A 19,442-nucleotide genomic window follows, 5' to 3' on the forward strand; every position below is an offset into this window, starting at 1 on the left:
TTTTTCTTTCTTTAAAAAAATCAGTTTATCAACTCAGTTTTAAACTAATGGACACTCATGATCAACCAAAGTAATTAACTATCATACTTTGTAGTCATTTGTTAATTAGTGCGCTTTCAGTTGTAACATTTATTTCTCAGTACATGAAACAAATATGTGAAGGCAACTCATTTCGTGTATATGATGTGTTTTCATTAAAAAATAGGTATTTATATAAGCATTTAGAAACATATATACATTTTTTAAAATGTATTATAATAATTTTATTGTGCCAGTAGTCATGAAGGTGTTTGAGAGGCTGCTGAAGAACATCATCTCCTCCTCCATCCCAGACTCCACAGATCCGCTCCAGTTCGCCTACCGACCCAACAGATCCACTGAGGACGCCATCGCCCATGTCCTGTACACCACCCTCAGCCACGTGGACAAGAAACAGGGTAACTATGTGAGAATGCTGTTTGTTGATTACAGTTCAGCGTTTAACACAATAGTGCCCAGCAGACTGTTCACAAAGCTGAGGGACCTGGGACTCAACAGCTGTCTGTGTGCATGGGTGTTGGACTTCCTCACCGGCAGAACTCAGGTGGTGAGGGTGGGTGGGTGTGTCTCCGACAGCATCACCATCAACACAGGAGCACCACAGGGGTGTGTCCTCTCGCCACTGCTCTACTCCCTCTACACTTCTGACTGTGTGGCCACCCACGGCTCCAACACCATTGTGAAGTTTGCTGACGACACAGTGGTGTTGGGTGCCATCTCCAACAGCGATGAGGCGGCCTACATGGACGAAGTGAAGAATTTGGCATCATGGTGCCAGGACAACCACCTCCAGCTGAACGTCAGCAAGACCAATGAGCTGGTGGTGGACTTCAGAAGGAGTCAGCACAGAGACTACAAGCCCATTTTCATCAATGGAGCTCCAGTGGAGAGGGTGCAGTCCTTCAAATATCTTGGCGTCCACATCTCCTCAGACCTGACATGGGCTGCCCACATTCAGGTCCAGACCAAGAAGGCTAGGCAGCGCCTGTATCACCTCCGACAACTAAGGAAGTTCAGGGTCTCTCCAAAGATCCTCAGGATCTTCTATACAGGCGCTGTGGAGAGTATCCTCACACAGAACATGACAGCGTGGTTTGGGAACAGCTGTGTGAAGGACCAAAAAGCTCTCCAGAGAGTGATCCGTACAGCAGAACGCTGCTGCAGGATTGCTCTCCCCCCACTTCAGGACACCTACACCAGGAGATGCCGGACTAGAGCAACGCAGATACTGAAGGACCCGTCCCATCCTGGCAACAAACTGTTCCAACTTCTACAATCTGGTAGAAGGTTCCGCATCATCCGGGCAAGGACAGAGAGACTCAAGAAGAGCTTCTATCCTCAAGCCATCCGGACCCTTAACCAACCCCCCCCCCCACACACACACACCCGCCATCTCACATCATCTATAATTGACTGAGACTCTCCTCCAGACACTCAATTCCTTTAACTTTAAATATGTTTATAGTGTCCATTCTGTAAAATAGTCAGATGTCTATTCATATTAATGTACAGAATTCACCTGCTTGCTGCTTCTACTGCACATTCACCCAATGTATATACTATATATACATATATATATATTTATAATGTTATTCCTCTACCCCCCCCCCATGTTTTTGCGCATGTCGAGGAGCATGTCAGGATACATTTCACTGTGTGTTATACTTGTATAACTATGCATGTGACAAATAAAGAACCTTGAACCTTGAACCAGTAAGCCGGGAAAGCGCCATTCGTAACGAGTGACCCGCCTGTTCGTAGACGATCTTTGGCTCGGAGTGCGTCTGCGAAATGACATCCACGGTGTCGTCAGATCCGTAAAGCGTTCCCCCTCTGGCTTCATTAAACAGAAGATATTGGAAAAAAGCTCAAAGACAAGAGCAGTGAGAACCAGACTTTTTCTCGCAATGTCACTGAAACATCCTTAAAGAAGAGTATTGTGTCGTTGCCCACGGACTGAGCACGGACACAGCAGCTTCCTCCGAGCCGCGCGTGAGCTGGGATGCACTGCCGCTAGCCTGCTATTAGCTTACGCGTTAGCTTTCCGAACAGCTCGGTTTTTACGACGGGACCAAGCAGACCGTAAGTCAAGCTGTTTGAGAACTTGCCTTTCTGTCTGCGTTCTGCCATATATGTTTTATTTATTTATTCATTTATTTTACTTTCTGCGTCTTTGAACCAGGCTTTGCACGTTGAGCTTGCGGATTTGTTTACCATTTTCCCAGCTTTTTCTCAACAGCTGTATATGTGAAGTGGAAGCGGGCCTTCTTTTGACACGAAAATGCATTTCTGCCTTAGTTTAGCAGATTTTTGTCAAACGGGCCCTCCATCACTGCGTTGTTGGTCCGAACTCACCGGCGACCTGAATATAGCGTTGGCTGAGAAAACTGTACACCTGTGCTGGCGCACCTGTTAGGCTCGTATTTACTGCTGCATCCGGGTTTGAGTACAGCCCCAGCCTGTTCTCCAGTATTTGCCTTTAATATTTTTTTTTTTTTAGCACTGTACATAGTAATTAAAGCCTAAGCAATCATTACGAATTCTTAAATTTGCAAATAATTTAAAGTTGTTTGCATCCGTCGACTTATTGTACGTCAGTGTTTATTAATAGCGTTTGCCTCTGATGCTATTTTCGAAGCTGCAAATTACGAATAATTAGTTACTCATTAATTAGATAATTAATGAGACTAATATATGAAATAATGTGCCGCTTGGCATTGATTTAGGCTGTCTAGGTCACTTGATTGAGAGACAAAACCTACTGAACAGTAACTGAAGAATTGTTAAACTATCCGACCCACAGTACAGGCGCAGTAAGCTGTCTTTATTGTTTTGGGTGCTGTTGAACAAGAGAAACACGTTTTCTACATCTATTGTAATGTCGTAAGTCAACAGATGGCATGGCCAAGTGTACATTCATAAATGGAAAAGCCTCCTCAGGAGAGGCTTTAGCTAATGTAAATATGGACTACGTGTACTATACCTGGCTTCAAACAATGGGACATTAATACCAGGAAGGATCTACCAAAACCCTGCAACATACAGCAGCTGAAGTTTTAGTCTGCTAGTTAGTAGCATAGTTCACAAGGACTCAAAGACTGTTTAAGTTACCAAAGTAACACAAATTGATCACAGAATTTGTAGATAAGTTACTGATATTTCACTAATTTGAGTTAGACAGTGAAGCTCTGCTTCATCAGTGCATTCATTTGTTACCTGCTGGACTCTCTTAAAAGTTACTTTAGTTCCCCAAAGCCAGGGACTGAGCCGCCTCAAAAGCCTTGTGCACACTCTTGTGCTCTCAAGTTTGTCACATCAAATCCTGTCATAATAAGAAGAATATATTACAGTGGTATTGGAAACAGTAGGTGAGGGACTCGGCTTTGTATACCAAGTGGGGTTATGTGTTAAATGGAGTAATCTGCTTTAAAACTGCAGTTCTAAGATCTTTTCACTTAAGAATTAACAATAAATACCACAAATCACTGATGCATCCATAAACATCCACCTACCTTTTTTTTTTTTTCTTTTGCAGTAAATGTAGGGAAAAAATGTAGTCTTCACAAATTTATCAGCATTAGAGCAAGTTTGGGTTTTTTGTTGTTGTTTTGTTTGAGGGAATTATAATTATCTCTTGAGTATACAGTGTAGAAACAGTGTTTTTGAAAAAGGCTTCCAAAATGCAGTTTTTGTATGTTACTACCCCCAGAGGAGCTGTTCGGTCATGGAAACCTAATGCCGTTAAGCCCCTGGTATACAGTTTTTGTGCTGATGTTGATGTCAGTGGAGGTTTGAAACTGTGCAGTTGTTGAGTTTGGAGAGTGTTGGTGACGTTTACATTCTCAGCGCCTCAGCACTTGCCAACCATGCTCTGTAACTTTCCGTGGAATACCACGTTTTGGATGAATTGGTGTGTGCAGTAATAATAAAACTTGCTTTAACAGTGGTACACTATTACAGTACCACACTTAAATTCAGTGAACTCTTTAGAGTGACCTATTGGCAGTCTGCATAGCTTGATTTTTATACGCCTTAGAAACCAGATGGAAAAAATTTGAATTCAAAGAGGCTGTGTTTCTCAATATGAACTCAATCGCTGACTTCGCAGGTAAACCTCTGAAAGTGCTGGGAGAATTAGGTCTTGGCATTGTCCAAAGTTGCACACATGTAGCAAACAGTAAGAAATTTGGTGTACCAGATGCCTTCTCACTACTTGAAATGCTTCATTTGGTTTTGGCTACGTGTGGTGCCTGGGTATAGCATGCCTGAGGGTGGACACGTGACACCCGCTCACTCACTGTGTATTGTTTGGACAATTACCTGCTCTGTTCTTATATGGTCTCAGTCGGATTAGCCTATTAAACAGGTTTAAGACAATTGAATACCCTGCTTGACTGATTTGGGCACGTGTGTTTTCCAATACAGCTCCACCAGGTTATATCTGGAAAAGTTTTTATGGAAAAATGTCATTATTATAGGCATTCAAATCGGCTTTAGCTTTGTGCATTAAACTGTGGCCCTCAATAGTGAATTTATTATTACTGTCAAAAATGATCTCCATATTACTGCATGTTTAGCACTCTCTTTTTTGGTTTTAAATGAAATATGTGGCAGGCTGCATCAGTTTGAGCCATTAAAATGACTGGAGCGTTTTGATGTAAACATTTTGCTGTTTCCCTTCACTTTGGGTTTTTAGGGAGTGGATGCTGGTCACACAGAGTCGTGTAATTGTGCTTTAGAACAGAGTGGCCACTTAACCGAAGCGGCTCATTGTACTGTCTGCATCTGTGTGTAGTAGGGGGGTCTTTCATAGGTGTGTTGTTTTTATCCCGAGCGGTAGCCTTGCTCTTTGAAAACCACCTCCTCGCTTGTTTGTGGTAATTATAATCCCATCTGCTTAATGGTTGGGCTGTTTAGACTAAGCTCTTTTGGTCTCTTCCCTTCAAAGCGGCACAGTTTTTCTATCTCTGCCACTTTTAATTTATTCACATGTGGTGGTTTTTAGTTTACACACTTTGTCTCGCTCTCTCTTTCACTCTCTTACAGGCATAGTGCATTATGACAGACAGCATTATGAGTAAAGCTGCCACAATGGAGATTCCTATCAACAGTAACGGTGACACAGGGACACTAACAGAAGACGACAGCCTTGAACAGGTAGGTCGGGCTGCCGCATCAGTTGAGTCTTCTCTTTTAGAAAACCCTTTTTGTTTTTTTGTGAAACAACAAACTGTCAGCAAAACATAATTTGTGTTTTCAAGTCGGATAGCTGCCAACAGAGTACACATGATGCAGAGCTGTTTATCTTTGTATTTGTTGTCAAGAATGCATTAATTATCTTTTTTGTGTTTGTATTTCTTTGTAAACAGTTTATGGTGTATTATAAAGCTACAATGACTTTTCTGTCTTTTGCCAGGGGCTCAGATTATTTTGTGCTTCAATTTTTATCCAAAGGAATGAAACAAAGGAAAAAATCATTGGCACTGATATTTCAGCCAGTGGTGGATCTTTCAAATTAGAGCATGTAGGGAAAATTCAACCTAGATACTTTAGCCTTTTGATTACATCAGGTTTGATTATGTGTTGTTAATGATGGTTGGCTCAGTATGATTCAAAATGTGTACTTTTTTTAGAAGTTTGAATTTGACATTGTGGATGTTTTTCTTAGCTACAAGATTAGGCTGGTATGCTTGTTCCTTTCACACCATTCACAAAGTGTGAATAAGTACAAGCTGTATGGACAATACAGTTTAGATAATGTTATTATTAACAACTCTGAGCCTTGAGTGCTTTAGTATAGGAGCTAGTGACCTACTGTTTACTTACCTTTTTCCTTTATTTGACTTAATGCACTGAATGGTCACTCACAGGCAGGATCCAGATCTTACAGTAATTTTAAATGAAGTTAGTTTTCTGCACAGGTTTATCTGTTGTATGACACTTTGCCTGCTACACAATATCACAAAGCCTTGCGTTATGTAGCTTGCATACCAAGAACTGTGGAAAGAGCTTCCATGGGGAAATCGGGTGTTGGAGACCAGCTGTTTCCCTGAGAACAGTTGTTCCCACTAACATATAAAGGGATATATATAGATCAATCTCTGATGCAGTATATGTGTATATTGATCTCAAGTGTTGGATTCTCACACATTTTTCCCCAGGTGAGAACTGCTTCAGAATGGGGGTGGGGAAAAACACTTTAAATGGACAAGACAATATGAGATTTGGATTAAGTAAAATAGTAGTGGATTCTCTGAGAGATATTCAGAACAGATTGTTAGCTTTCTTCCATCTCAAGGCACACCTTGTTGGGCAAACAGACTGAAGATCCTGCCGGAAGCACTGGCAGGGAACTGCATTAGGGTATTTGCTCACCAAACTATGTGCTCAGCTCACGCGTAGTAAAAGAACAACCTTCCTTCTGGGAAAGCTTACAGTGTGTTGCGTGTGTTCAACCATTTGGTGTGACTACCTCAGTTTAATATGTTTATGTATGAGAAGTGTTCGGCTGCACTGTTTAGTACTGGATATTAACCAGTTGTCATAGCAACTCTGCAATTAATCTGAAACTGGCGATGCTTTGTCCTTGGTTGAAAGCCCTGTGAAATCAGATTGATATCTGCTGCGCAGCACTTGATTTAAAGCTGCACAAGTCTGTTATTTCTCACATGGGATGAAGACTGGCAGGTAAAGAAAAAGCAGGTCCAGTTTCAGATGTTGCAACATCATGTGCATGACAGAAAAAGGATGGTGACTGGCAGCTTGACGGTGACAGAGACAGCATTGACTGCCAGCAACGTCTTGGCAGCAAAGGCTCTCTGGTGTCTCTCCAGATAACAGCATTTTAAGATGCTTGTGCCATTATACACAGTTTCTCACAGGTGGTTACTTGTGCAAATAAATCTTTATTTATATAAATATCCCATGGGTAGTTGTAAAGTTATATCTTTTCATGCTTTGGCTTGACTTGTGGTAGTTTGCCTGCAAAGGAATTGAACCTGTACAAACAAAGTGTCCAGGGAGGGATCAGCGTTTGCGTCAGCTTTCTCCCACATTAAACAGATGTCATAACACAAGGCAGAGCTGTAAGGAAGAGTTACAGTGACTGAATGATGATAAAGCATAGCTAAAACAGACTTTGTCCTTTTTGGTTAAAATGTTTTTTTGGTTAAAATGTATTTGAGTAGATATAATGCCCCCCCCCTCCCTTTTTTTTTAAAGGCCTTGGTATTTAATTGTTTGTTTGTTTGTTTGTTTGTTTTTTAAGCCATTAAAAATTTTGTTTAGAACAGGAGAAAAACAAGAAAATGTTGACATTACCTGTCAAGTCAAATTCAAATTGTGTTCAGTTTTTAAATGGTGTTCAGAATATAGGAAGTCCTGCTAATTCAAGCAGCCACGTGGAGCTACAGGTGCTCTTTACCTGGCAGACATCTTTTTCCAGTTTGGGCCAGAGGTAAAGCAGATGTTTCCATAGAAAACAGGACTAGACGGTTGAGGCTATGTGGCTACTGATCACTGTTATGCTTATTAAAGATGAGAGGTTTTATGACCTACTAGCACGGGTTGGCTAAACCAATTGGTCGGCCTTTGCGGGATGGTCTAGAACGGCAACTATTACTATATTGAACTCTGTTTGGCTTGAAGGTGACACATTATTTTGGCACATTTGTTTCAGTTAAAGTATTGTTTGGGGAATTTTTTTTTCTGCTTGTCAGAGTTGTGAAGTCTGGAGTTGGGGCACTAAAATTTTGCTTGTATGGATTTGATTTTGTTTTTTTGTGTCTACATTCAGTCTCTTTTAATATTTTTCCCCTCCCTTCTTAATGTTGTCACTTTTAATGTCCATGTCTTGTATGAATAGCTTAATTTTTTAAGTGTTGTGTTAGAGTCTGTATTTTCTTTTTTCCAGACAGTACAGTTATTATAAGCACCTATGGCATCACATTGGAGATCGAATGCAAACATGTTCACCATGTAGACTAGGCTCTTGAAATTTTCACATAATCTAGTCTAATGATGCACCCTGACAAGCTGTGATATAAGTCATCACTGCTCTCCATCTTGCATCACTGCTGTCTGTGGACATTGCAATGGTTTTTCTGAGATTTCGTTTGCATCCTCCTATCTTGTTTCATATTTCAGTCATGGATTTTTTCCTTTTGTCTCCTTTTCTGTTTGTTTCTTTTTCTGTTGTTGTTCTTGTTGCGTTTGTCAACCCCCCCACCCCCCCCTCCTCCATCTCTGTGCAGGCTGCAAAGCTGCAGTGGAGCTTAGATGAGAAGGTAGGGAGCTCCAGAGGCACCAGGGTGAGCAGGCCATTTGTGCATTTGCGTGTGTGTTGTAGTATGGTGTGTAGTACTGCTCAGTGGTTTGACTTCAAGGGGAATTAAATTGCCTTGCATCGCTGCACTGGTTTGTTTCACAAAATGTCAGATATTTGATCTTTAATTCAAACCACTGTGCAGCTTGAACTGTGCTGCCTGGTAAACTTACTCCTACTAACTGTAGCTAGAAAGAGTCTCCAAAGACTGACATGTTACGTGGGATATCCGTCAATTTGAGATGTTACGCTCCATTTGATTATTAGATGCAAAGATGTCTAGTGTGTGTTGTTTTCGGTTGCCTAAGGTAGCCCAGATAGAGTGTGAGTGTGTGTGTGTGTGAGATGCCTAAATTTTTAGTGGGTGATGGTTAACAAAACAAGATTGTTCTGTTTATACTAATGGTCTTTATTGTCATACTAATGCTGTGCTGTTGATGTGATTTTGCTTTACTTGTTTTGATGTGTAAGTCAGTGTTTATTACAAAAAAAGAAATGTTTAATTCTGCAGGTCTCACTACAAGATGAGTCTTAAAACCCAGATAATGCCCTGAAGCAAAGATTTCAGGACATTAAAGATGGGTCAAATCCAAGCAGTTGTAATTTTTTTTTTCTGACTCTATGGTTGTATCGCATATGTTATGTGTTTGTTTACAAAGCGGAAATAGCTATTTCCCTTGCAGGGCGTTATTCTGTAATTTCCTTATCACGGAGTGTGCAGTCTAAGCATGAGCATTTTAAAATGTGGGCTCCTTTGTTCTTTTTTTTTTCCTTTTTAATGGCCAGAAATAACAGAAAAAACAGACTTCCATTAACTAACTCTGTTTATCTAAACTAAATGAGGCAAATGTTTAGCAACTTATCAGATGCCCACTTGTTACATCCTCTGCGTTACGTTTTTAGATGACTTAACTCATAGTTAAATTACTTGATATATGAAAAAGAGGCTTTCCTGCACACATGAACACTTTTTCAGTCCTTAGGCTCCTTTTTTCTCGGTTTTCCTTCCTTATAATCCTACATATTTTTTTAAATTGCTGATACTTCAGCAGGAAGTCAAACAAAAGAGAACAGCGGCTTAAACAAAACCCGAGGGAGAGAGTGGCTCATAACCCGACTCTGCTCATGAGCCAAAACCTCAAAGAAGTCTCTGATGGCGATTATAAGTAGAAAATTACTTATTTGTGCTTTTCCTGCTGCATAGATCACTGAAGTCGCTGTCTGGATTAAACTCTGAGTATATTACAGCTATGTATAGAAGTTCAATTTTGCAGGAGATTCAGATCACTTGGATTAATTATTGACGGACATGTTAGTCATGTGTTTTCTGTTTTTTTCACACACTTTCATACAGTTTTTCCATTTGGCTTCCTAACATTCCTCACGTGGTGTTTGTCTCACTGTCAGTGGATAACCTTTTGACTGAGGCTTTAGCCTATGTTATCTTAATTTGGCTCTCAAGTCACAATCTCCTTTCTGTATATTCCTTCCCCAACCCATCTTTTTATCCCGCCCATCCTTTTTCTTTTTCTTTTTCTTTTTCTTTTTTTGTTAACATTACATTTTGCAGGACCTGCAGCAGGTGATGGTATCAGGTCCCAATCTCAACGAGACTAGCATTGTTTCTGGGGGCTATGGAGGAACAGCAGAGGGCATTATCCCCACCAGTTCAATCAAAGGTAGAGTGCTGCTTCACTCTTTGTTCCCATTACTCATTTGTGATGTTTTTTCAGGCTCTGTACTGTGTCTCTGACTACCCACAAGATCATGTTGCAATTAATTTATTATTACCTACTGACTGTGCTTTAAAAGGTAGTGCCTGTTGTTTACTAATCAGTGTTGGTGGTTTGATCCCTGGCTGTTCCATTCTGCATGCCAAGGTGTCCTTGGGCAAGATACTGAACCCCAGTGTGAATTTGTGTGAATGTTAGATAGAAAGCATAGAAAAAGTGCTTGTGTGAAAGGTGGCTAGTATTACTCAAATTACATGTTCTGCTGGAGGATATGGGGTTGCCACATTTATGAATTTTTGATGATGATGATGATAATTTTTTTTTTAAAAACCCAAAAAACAGTTGGACTGATACAGTACTGATGTCTTTTTGCTTTGTATAACCTCTTTTTGTGCCAGCAAAACAAAGAAAGATTCATTATATTTAAGTAACATTTTACCAGCACACAACTGATGGCACCCAAATGACAAACACTGGCACCGCCATCAGTAAATGTCACTATTCGCTGATGGGCTAGTTGCAGTCTACAACACTGATACCAGTGTTTGGGTGGTGTAGCTGTGCATTTCTAATACTGATTTTATGAAGGCACATTTATCCATACAGTGATGCTTCTACTGGAAGTGCTGTGCGTCGTAAAACGAGTTCTTAAAATGCAGCTAAACCTGTTTGAAAACAAACTGTAGCCTTGATAGCAAGAGTCATTTACCATCACATATGGCTAAGGAGGGGGAAAAAAACCAGCCCGTGATTTTTTTTTTTTTTTTTTTTAAGAGGTAAGGTGATGATGCAGAGGGCTTCAGCATGAAAACTCAGGCCTCTGCACTGAAACGGAAATATCACCAAGGCTGTGCAGTAGCCACACTGTTTGTACTTTTATGAAAATAGTATTTTTATTGCTCCTTTGGCAACTAAAGAACCATAGAAATGACTTATTCCATGATGATGTTGTTTTTATGTATCTGATAATAGTGATCATAGATATTACTGAAGCTGGCTTATCTGTCCTTTCATCAACCTTAAAAAGATTTTTAAGAATTTGTTTTGCAATAAAAGGAGTAGAGGGTTTTTTGTTGTTGTTGTTATTTCAAATGATGGTGCATATAAAGAAAGTTTTAGATGGAAAAGGTTCAAAACTTTATTTAATAAAAATACTTCTTTATCCCTCCCTCTCTCACAGGCCCTGCTGTGTACTACAATGCTGAGTTTAACAAAAGGATCCCAGTTACAGGATTAGGTGCCTTAACCTTATTGTTGTTAATAATAGAGAGCTTATTTCCAAAATACTATTTCTTTTTTACATTTCGCATTGCTTTTACAGTTACATCTGTAAATGCCATTGACAAGGTTAGTTAGGGTAAAGTAAGGTGATTAAAGAAGATCTCAAGTGCATTAAAAGTGCATTTTGATTTCTTTCTGTCTTTGATCGTTCTCAGTGTTGATAGCTCATTTTGGAAATATGCTCTGTGTAGAGTGTCCTTTTTTTCTTTCTATCTTTCTTTTTTTTAGGTGACTGGGAATTGACTTGTCTGCCCCTTTTCACCATTTTTTCCTCTTTTTCAGTGGAAACAAGGGCATTGCACTTACCTCTGCCTGCTGCTCTCTTTTTGTAGACACCTTGTGGCTTTTTATATAACAGTATTTCTTTCTCATTTGTAGGTTTCTGGTTTGTTTCTCTTGTAAGGTGTGGGTGTGCACCCACTGAACCAAATCCATCATCATGCTTATTAACTCACTCAAGGAGGTTATGTTTTTGGTAGTGTGTGTGTGCCATTCTTTGTCCAAGTAGCTTGAAAAGTTTTGAATTAATTCTGATAACACTCTGCGTGGGTGTAGAGGGGGTCATGTTAATAATCCATTAAAATTTGACTTGCATCCATCAAGGCCTACAAGGTCAGCTTAATAATTTATTGATCAAAACAAGTGACAAGTTATAATTTAGAAACTATTATTCTTACAAGTATCTTGTGTATTGTCAACACTAAGTATTATAAGTATCATGTCACATTTGACCTCTGACCTTTCCTTCAAGGTAAATAGATTGATCTGAAGGGATAATAATATAATAATACGTAGCCATTTATTAAAATTATTTTTCTTGCTTCCATTATTTGCCTTTAAACATATAGGCATATAGGGAATGATGTATGGGGATTGTAAGTGTCACGGTACTATAGACTTCTGACCTCTTCTCTAAGGTCAAATAAGGTAAAACTTTCTTAAAATGTCTTATCCTAATCTGTTTATATTGGGAATGTTTAGGAAATTATACTGATGTGTGTAATCCATGCAAACATCTGTCATGCTACCCTTATATGAATTTTACTGTACTATGAACATCTTAAAGTATGTTTAAAAAGACCAAAGAAAACAAAATGAATATACACAAAATACAACCCTATTCCTGTGAAAGTAAATACTGCCCTGAGAGTGAGCTCCTTGGCTTGAGCTTTTTACATTTTACATTCTGTTAGTTTTTCCCCATCTGCTGTTATTTAGTAAAAGCTTTAACCAGTTCACTCCACACAGTATCCTAGCAGTTAGTGTGACTGCAATTCAAATTCATTCTGGTCATCATTGCTCATTTCTCTGCATTGTTCACTACTGTCATGTACTTAATGTTGCCTTTTCATCCTTGTACTTTTCTATTTTTGTGCTCCACCTTCTTTTTGCAATTCCCTCCTACATGCATGATTCTTATCCCTTTCTCCCTTTGTTTATCTTGTGGTCTTGTTTGCTTATTTTCCCACATCTTCCTCGTACCTCATTATTCTACTTTTGCCATTTTCAACCTTAACAACTGTTTAAAACATAAATATCAAATTACCCTAAATATTCCCTTAATTAGTGAAAACATGTAAATTCCACTCCCACTCCTTACCATAATTAATGCTCACTGAAAATCATCCAACCACCCATTTAACGTCATAGAGCTGCGTATGAAGGCCAGGCAAAGTAGCAGTCCTGCCATCTGTCCAATCACATGAACATCAAGGTACTGAGGAGTGAAAAATAATGTTCGCAGCCTCTACATTGATTAATTAGATTGCCACTATAACAGTGTGAATATTGCAGTATTTCTTTAATCAGCTCCATGTAAAGGATTTGGTGTCTTCCAAAAAAATCTTGTTTTTCTGTTCTGCCAGTATTTCTATCCAGTTTAGTTTTAGTATTTCCCGCTCTGTAGTCACTCATTAACGCTCTCTGATTTGTGTTTAAGGGTTGGCCGTGGCTTACAGAATAACAGATGTTAAACAATCCTCAGTCTAAACTTTCTTAGATCCTGGACACTTTCAGTGGTTAAACATTCCAGTTTGATCTGATTTTGGATGGGGTAATTTTGCTGTCCAAGAAGGTTTTGCTTGTGTTCATTTACCATGTGTTTGTGTTACTATATTTGGGTGTTCCACCTCAGGTTCCAACATGCACCACAGCAGCAGCAGCTCATCAATGACGGCAGAGGAAACGACCCGCGGTGTGGCTGTGGAAAAGCTAGAAACAGTGAAGAAATGGGGTCTGAATACTTACAAGGTATCCGAGATTTTCTTATATTGACTGAATAGAACTGTGATTAGAGAATAGCGTTATTGCAAAATGGTAATTTTTCAATTTAAATTTATTTTTGTGTAACTCATGTCTTTTTGTTCCTTCCAACCGTGTCATAGTGTACAAAGCAAATGATCTCAGAGCGTTTCGGTCGGGGTTCCCGGACCGTGGACCTGGAGCTGGAGGCTCAGATTGAGGTGCTGAGAGACACTAAACGGAAATACGAGAATGTTCTACGACTGGCCAGAGCTCTGACCAACCATTTCTACAACATGGTGCAGACACAGCATGCGCTTGGCGACACCTTTGCTGACCTCAGTCAGAAATCTCCCGAGCTTCGGGTGAGATGTCACTTTGTATTTTAACTGTTTATGGCTTTGTTGGTGAGCTACACTGATGCCAGCATGATTATTAGGTTTATTTTAGCCATTTAAAAACTTTTGTTTTTGCTTACAGGATGAATTCGGCTACAATGCAGAGACTCAGAAGTTGCTGTGTAAGAACGGAGAGACTTTACTTGGTGCCATCAACTTCTTTGTGTCCAGCATCAATACGTTAGTCAACAAGACCATGGAGGACACCCTGATGACTATCAAGATGTATGAAAATGCAAGGTTAGTACATAGCACATAATTAAATCAGGTTCCTTAGCATTATTCTAAATGGATAATTGTGTTTCGTACCTGCTCTATACGTAAATCTGAAACTGCTTGCTAACAAGTTTACTATATCCACTTGAAAGATGGCAATAATGTCAGTAATGATGCATTCAGTGTGCTTCTACTGCCCTCCAGTGGCCAATATGGTCTATGATCAACAGTAATATTTTCAACTAGATAAACTATGAATGTATTTATTAATGTGAAGAAATACACAAATGGTCTAAGCAAGATTGGATGCAAACTGCATGTTGGCTGGTTGAATAAACCTCATCCCTCAGCAACTCTTAATTTAATGGTTGTGTCAAAATCACCCATTAGCTGTGACTTTTTCAGACCAACAGTTCGAGTCAATAGATCATTCGAATCATTCGGAAATATTTCTGAACGACCAGCTATGGGGCAGAGTTGGCATATTATATATGTCCCAAACTGACAGATCGGAGAAATTGACTTGATTTGTAGCTCTGAAAGAGAAATTATTTTTTTTTTATCCTTTATCTCCAAGACCCTTGCTAAAATCTGCTATTTTAATTTTATTTATGATGAAATTTTAAAACAAAGCATTTTTCTGTTGAGATCGCTGCACTGTATCATCTCCTCTCCTTTTGTGTACTTTTAGACTAGAGTATGATGCCTACCGGTCAGACCTTGAGGAACTGAGTATGGGTCCAAGAGATGCTGTAGCCATGGCCCGTATAGAAGCTGCTCAGCAACAGTACCAAGTCCAAAAGGACAAGTATGAACGTCTTCGCTCAGATGTTGCCATTAAGCTCAAGTTTCTGGAGGAGAATAAGGTTAGAAGCATAATTACGTCATCATAAATGACAAAACACCTTTATCCAGGTTTAATTTAATTTCTGTCATTCATGATGTGCACAGACTAAATCCCTAACTCTCTGGTGTCTTTCAGGTGAAGGTGATGCATAAGCAGCTCCTTCTCTTCCATAATGCCATATCAGCATACTTTGCTGGCAACCAGCAGCAGCTTGAGCAAACGCTGAAGCAGTTCAACGTAAAGTTGAAGCCCCCAGGGGCTGACAAGCCCTCCTGGTTAGAAGAGCAATGAGAGGCCCTCGCTGGACCTCCTGTAGCCTCCTTCTCAGCCAACAACTCCACCTGTTACCTGTTGAAACCCCCAATTTAACAGAGGACCACTACAGAGAGAAACAAAGAAATAACTGGTTGGATGAAGATTCAAGATGAATGCATGGCAGGATGTTTGGACGGATGAATAACAGGGTACTAGTCGTGAATGAGCTAAGTGCAGCAGGAAACCAAGTGGCCAGTTTCATGAAGAGTCAGAGGGCTTTTAGTGCCTCTTTTCCCAGTTTCCCCTTTTTCACTTTAACCTCTCTTTGTGATTTGTTCCCTGAAAATCCTTTAACCGTTCCCTTCCCTCTCTTATACTTGACTCAATCCCAATCTATCTCAACACTTTTTTGCTGTGTGAACTTGTTAGTCATGTTTATGGCCATCATTGTATTCCTCAAGTGCTCCCAGTTCTTAACTTAAACCACACACACACACACACACACACACACACACACAGAGATATCAGTAAACATCACTTCAAAACTCCCAGACCTTATCTCTCTCCTAGTGTGCCTCCTTATATATGAGCTGATCAGTTAAAAGAAAGCATGAAGGAAGAAAGACAAGTTCAGAAAAAAGATTTCCAACTACACATGAAAGGGTTTTTACATGGTTCACTGGAATGTTCAAACTATCAAATCAATGTACATTTCAAATTTAAGTACTGTTTTATTTTTCAAATACATACGTGATTGTTTGTAGCACATAAAGAAACACAATGTTGTGTTTAGCCACTCGGTTAATTTGGCATCTGATCTCCTTTTTGTTTCTTAATTATTTTCCATTTGTTCAGCTGTACTGTATGTCTCGTGTTTAAAGTAAAGGAAGGTCTGCTGTTTGGGACAATATGTGCTGGTGTTCTGGATTACAAGCACCGCAGTTCTCGGTCTGTAATTATTTCTCATAACATGAAAATCCTTTGACTTTGAATCTTATATGCAACAATCGTTGACGATTCCACAGCTTTCCAAAGTCATACTGGTTCAAGTCTTTACTAATTTTATTTTATTTTCCCAAAGAGAACAGATAGGCCTGTTTGTTGAATGATAGGACTTAATATGTTTACATTGGTTAAGCCTGGAGCATCCCTGTGAGAGATGGGTATTTCAAGCAAACTTGACTGGATTCACTTAACCGGAAATAATAAGTTTCACTCTCTTTTACATTTGCACATGGTACATTAATATGTGCATTTTTGTTTTTTATTTTATCTTTTTAACATTAACAAGGGCATGTTATTGGGTCATATCATTCAGTCCTCCTGAAGCAGAACACATTCATCTATAGTTACCTTTCTTCATACTGAAGATTACTGTAGCTGTCTGATATAACTCATACTAATATTTAAACCTCTTGTGACTAGTGGTTGGGGTTGGATGTAATAACACTAATGATCTGTCTGTCTTTTCTTCTCTTAATGTAAACATTGTTATAGTAGTAAACAATCATCAGTCATTGACAATTAAAATATAGCACATGTTGAATTTTTAATCATCACTGTATCATGTTTATTATATGTTGAATTCAACATGTTGTACACAAAATTATCCAGTTTACTGTACAAGAAAGACATTTTGCAGATGACATGCTAAAATTAATTTCTTTAGCAAACCAAATCTGTAATTGATCTACTCGAAACAACCTCTAAATTTAGAAACCTCTGTCAACTTGAAGGGAGAACCTAATGTAGTGAATGTTTAACCATGCTGCATTTAACTCATGGGAGCCTCTAGTGACAGATGGGAGTGCTCCACGAAACCTCCATCAGTTAATGGGTGACTTCTCTAGCTTCTTGTTCCTGTATTTGCATGACAGACAGCAATCCAAAGTATAGGTGCAGATATGTGCACTCTCACTGATGTTGTGCTCTTTGCCTTCTGCGCGCTAGCTCGCATGGACTACGTCTGTTGATTTCAATTTTGGAAACGACTGAAGCAAAATCCACAACGTTTCACTTAAAGACGGCTTAGAAAAGGAAATGGCGAAATTCTGAAGTTTGTTTGGCTTCTGTTTTTCTTTTTTTCCTGAATTTTATGAGTTTTGGCTAAAGAAGTCGTTCAGCATGACCCTGGCCTTTCTTGTGGCTAAAACTGTAGTTTCACTGGCCAGCTGCTGGTCTGTTTGACCATCACGAAGCAATATTAACAAGATGTGACTCCTCTTTTCCAAAAGCTGTCCTTTTGATATTCCTAACCCTTACACCAGACTGAATGGCAATAGGATTTGGTTTTGTTTCACTGTGGTAAATCCTCCTCTAAGTTTGGGGGAAAAAACCAACAACCGTGTGAAAAGTGAAAAACATTTGAAGTAACTTTTACTAGCAGCCTCGCTAGTCCTCTAGATTGTTGTCGAGAAAGATCAAGATTTATAAAACGAGATGTTTTATTTGTGTACAATCAATGTTTTCTAGGCTGAGCTGGTGTATTGTACTGTATGGATGATTGCAGACAAAATATTTATGATGATAAATGAAGTGGTGCCATGGATTGATGTGATATTTTGCCTTCATTCCTCACTCACACCTGAAAAGTCCTACCCCACCCCAAGGGAACAGAAATTAAAAGTACACATTTTCAAAAGCTTGTCTTCATTTTATTTTTTGTGTTGCACTAAGAGTGTGTGTGCATTTGTCTACTTCCTGAAATTAGATGAAGAAGTAACTCTGGCATCGGCTGAATAAACTTTAGTCTTATAATTAACCAGGTATTCAGGAAGTATCTTAACCATCATTTGTTCAAATTGCTCTACAGTTGGATTCTTTCTCAGAGTTACCTAAACTACTGTGCAAGTCTTGATCAGCCTATCATTTCTCTGTATTTTACTATGAAATGTGGAGATGGGTACAGCAAATTATTGAAAGTTACCCAAAGAATTACAGCCACCCTTCCACTGACCATTTCTGATGAGGCTTTGGCAGAGGGTACTGAAGGGCTAGATGTATCTTGCAGCTCCTGTGGGAGAGTTTTGCTAGATTTTGCTTTCTATTTCTTAAGAACAAGACTTTGAAATACATAGAAAACTATAAAATAACTTGCACAAGACAAAAACAAAAAATGTAGATCAGAAATGTTCATTTGCTGTTGATAAATAAATATATATATACACACATACACTCACTCAGGGCGCAGAGAAGCGCTTGAGAAGATGTGGAGGGTGAAGGTAACAGTGGTCTCAGCAGTAATCTGAGCGCTAGGTGCAGTGACCCCCAAGCTAGACAAATGGCTCCAGCAGATCCCAGGAACAACATCTGAGATTTCTGTCTAAAAGAGCGCAGTCCTAGGAACAGCTAAGATACTGCGCAGGACCCTCAAGCTCCCAGGCGTCTGGTAGAGGACCTGAGCTTGAATTATTATTATTATTTTTTTATACATAATATATAATATATCTATTTTTTTTAAGAGATGACACTTGTTTATGTTTCTTTTTTTTTTTAGAACACACTGCACACCATGATATAGGTCAAGTTTTTGGTTCATAACTCTTAATGGTTTTTTAGTCCCAGTTTTATGTGTGTCAAACTGTTAACTTTGCTATTTTTTTGTAGATTCAGACATTCTGTCTGAATTGTGCTTCTTTTTCTTATATTATTGATTGATTAGATGGTAAGTTAAAATTATGCATACTGACAGAAAGGGGAATTTCACTGGTCCAACCCACATAAGATCAAAGTGGGTTGACATCTCTGGTGTAGACAACATTATCCCCTTGAGTTTGGTCCCTTTTCAATGCTCGAATGATACAGAGGTCAGTGTTAAGTGGCTAACAAGAACTGGACTGAATATGAGTGAAAAAGCAGGCAATGTCTAAAGAAAAACTTTGAAAAACCTTCAGAAAGTCTGGAAAATGTTTTGTCAAGCTCATTTTAAAAGAAAGTCTGGCTCCTTGGAAGTAAAATATAAAGAAATAAGGATTGGCTCAAGACATTTGAACAGTACTGTATATCATTCATGATGTCAATGTGCATAACAAACACGTCCTACAATTAACCTTACTGTTAGAAACAGTCTGGGCCTTGTTGATCACCAACTCCTACCAATCTCCTTTACC

General features: G+C 39.2%; 1 protein-coding gene across 6 annotated transcripts; it reads left to right on the top strand.

Moving 5' to 3' along the window:
- Positions 1-1,792: 1,792 nt before the first annotated feature.
- Positions 1,793-17,735, top strand: arfip2b (ADP-ribosylation factor interacting protein 2b). Of its 6 annotated transcripts, none has more exons than XM_005472271.4 (10): positions 1,793-2,121; positions 5,086-5,196; positions 8,292-8,324; positions 9,933-10,041; positions 11,276-11,332; positions 13,511-13,626; positions 13,761-13,982; positions 14,098-14,255; positions 14,923-15,097; positions 15,214-17,735. In XM_005472271.4, exons 2-10 carry the CDS (start codon positions 5,098-5,100, stop codon positions 15,367-15,369), a joined length of 1,125 nt encoding a protein of 374 aa, XP_005472328.1. In that variant the 5' UTR covers positions 1,793-2,121; positions 5,086-5,097; the 3' UTR covers positions 15,370-17,735. The 6 variants fall into 6 exon arrangements, with proteins under 6 accessions (XP_005472328.1, XP_005472330.1, XP_005472327.1 ...); XM_005472270.4 differs by having other exon boundaries at positions 1,794-2,121; positions 8,292-8,348; XM_005472273.4 differs by lacking the exon at positions 8,292-8,324.
- Positions 17,736-19,442: the final 1,707 nt, after the last annotated feature.

The sequence above is a fragment of the Oreochromis niloticus genome, linkage group LG10 (genome assembly GCF_001858045.2).
Source record: "Oreochromis niloticus isolate F11D_XX linkage group LG10, O_niloticus_UMD_NMBU, whole genome shotgun sequence".
NCBI classification, from domain to species: Eukaryota; Metazoa; Chordata; class Actinopteri; order Cichliformes; family Cichlidae; genus Oreochromis; species Oreochromis niloticus.